The sequence below is a fragment of the Ranitomeya variabilis genome, chromosome 5, assembly GCF_051348905.1.
Source record: "Ranitomeya variabilis isolate aRanVar5 chromosome 5, aRanVar5.hap1, whole genome shotgun sequence".
Classification (NCBI taxonomy): Eukaryota; Metazoa; Chordata; class Amphibia; order Anura; family Dendrobatidae; genus Ranitomeya; species Ranitomeya variabilis.
The window spans coordinates 11,387,256-11,389,235 of NC_135236.1; the positions used below are offsets into that span (position 1 = coordinate 11,387,256).

Consider the following 1,980-nt stretch of genomic DNA (forward strand, 5'->3'; position numbering starts at 1 on the left):
ACGCGAACGTCTGAAACATTTCGCCTTTACATCAGAAGAGCCAACAATGCGAAGATATCATTTCACAGATGAAAATATCCCAAAATTCTATTGAGCCTCCTCTAATAATGAAAACCATCACTAAGTATAATATGACACTTGTTTTTAGTGGGCTACATTCCCAGACTTTATACCTGAACTTGAATAAATACTCTTAATTTTTAGGAGAAAATAATTCTTGGATACTTATTGATATATAAAGGATGTGTGAGGAGAATCAGACACAAGTCACTCAGATACGTCTTCTTGGATTCCAAAGTCTTTCCAAATACAAACCTCTTCTATTCCTTCTGCTTACCCTGAGTTACATATGTATACTAGGAGGGAATCTTCTCATTATCCTTCTAGTGACCATCATTGACCAACTCAAAACTCCAATGTTTTTCTTACTGAAGCATTTATCCATAGCAGATGTCTTACTGACCACCTGGGTTATCCCCATGATGTTAGGCATTATGTTTGTTGAGGAAGGAGTTTTGTCCCTTTGGGGTTGTATGACACAGCTTTATTTCTTTTGTATATTTTGCACTGTTCAATGTTTCCTCATTGCCATTATGTCTTATGATCGGTATTTGGCCATTTGTCATCCGTTACGATATTCCTCACTAATAAGTCTGGATCTTTGCCTTCGACTTGTTATGGGTGCTTGGTTTTTGATCATTGTGCTCATTTCAAGTGAGTTCCTTGTTTATAGTCAGTCTAACTTCTGTGGCTTGAATTACATGGACCATTTCTTTTGTGACTTTGGTCCATTAATGGAATTGGCCACTTCAGACACTTCCATTGTAATGTTGCAAGACTTTGTTTATGGCATCTTTTCGCTTTTTTTCCCATTTGCTTTTATTATTGTTACCTACTTTTGCATTTTCTTTACGATCCATAACATTTCTTATGGTAGAAGAAAAGCCTTCTCCACATGTAGCTCCCACCTGACCACAGTATGTGCATATTACGGCACCCTAATCGTAGTCTACATGGCTCCATCTGATGAGAGATCATCCAATATCAACAAATACAGATCTCTGTTGTATATAGTAGTTACACCATTGATGAATCCTATTATCTACAGTCTGAGGAACAATGAGATTAGGAGAGCTATGCAAAAGATGAGATATATTTTTTTTTACACAAAATGAGTTTAAATGTTCAGCTCAGTGGTAATATGTGACAGCCTTATGCAACTATGAATCAAATCATTAACCAAATCATTGTTTTCAATCCATTAGAAGTTTTAGCGCAGCTAGAGATGAGTAGATTGATTAAAAGCAAATTAAATTTGCTTCAAATTTCACAGAAAATGGACAGGTCAGAATCCACTATTTTTATAATTGATTCCTTTGAATTCAGCAAAATGGCTTCTGGCAGATCAACATTTTAGGGCTGGGAAGACGTAAAATAATAAAATAATATGCCATCTTCACCCATCACGTGACCAGCGCTCCTACCGATTCTGCACTAGGATGTGGACAGATAACACTTAGGTAATGACTATTAATGGCCTTCAGGCACCTTTATTTCACATATAATAAAGTTGTGAATCCAATTTCCAGGCTAAATTCGATTGAACCTCCTAAATTTGAAATTTGGGAGATTTATTCATTTCTAGCTTCAACATGCAGAGACTTACTGACATGCAGTGTATCAGCAACTTTCTAAATAGGGCAACACATCTTTCTATGGATTGAAAGGAAAATACTGGATTCCTTCAATTTGAGTGGTGCAAACATTTTTTTTATTTCTATATTTGGTTTAAACTTGCTTGAAAGATAATTTGCTTTCTAACAATGGATAGAGGAACACGTTGAGCTTTCTTTTGTCAAATATTGTGACGACACAGCATTAATTCGGAATTATCCAGATGTATTATGTCAGTAGGCCCAGGAACATGAGCTAGAGTTCATGTGAGAAGTAAGGTTGACTCATATTGTCAATTGAATTAAT

At 35.8% G+C, this 1,980-nt stretch overlaps 1 protein-coding gene across 1 annotated transcript; it reads left to right on the top strand.

The window, feature by feature from the left end:
• Window positions 1-242: 242 nt before the first annotated feature.
• LOC143773243 (olfactory receptor 5P64-like) lies at window positions 243-1,284 on the top strand. The gene has a single exon (XM_077260736.1). It carries the CDS (start codon window positions 243-245, stop codon window positions 1,173-1,175), a length of 933 nt encoding a protein of 310 aa, XP_077116851.1. The 3' UTR covers window positions 1,176-1,284.
• The last annotated feature ends 696 nt before the right edge of the window (window positions 1,285-1,980 follow it).

What these genes read in the sequence shown, in the direction of transcription:
- LOC143773243 (XM_077260736.1), top strand. Translation starts at nt 243, where the DNA reads ATGTGTGAGGAGAATCAGACACAAGTCACTCAGATACGTCTTCTTGGA.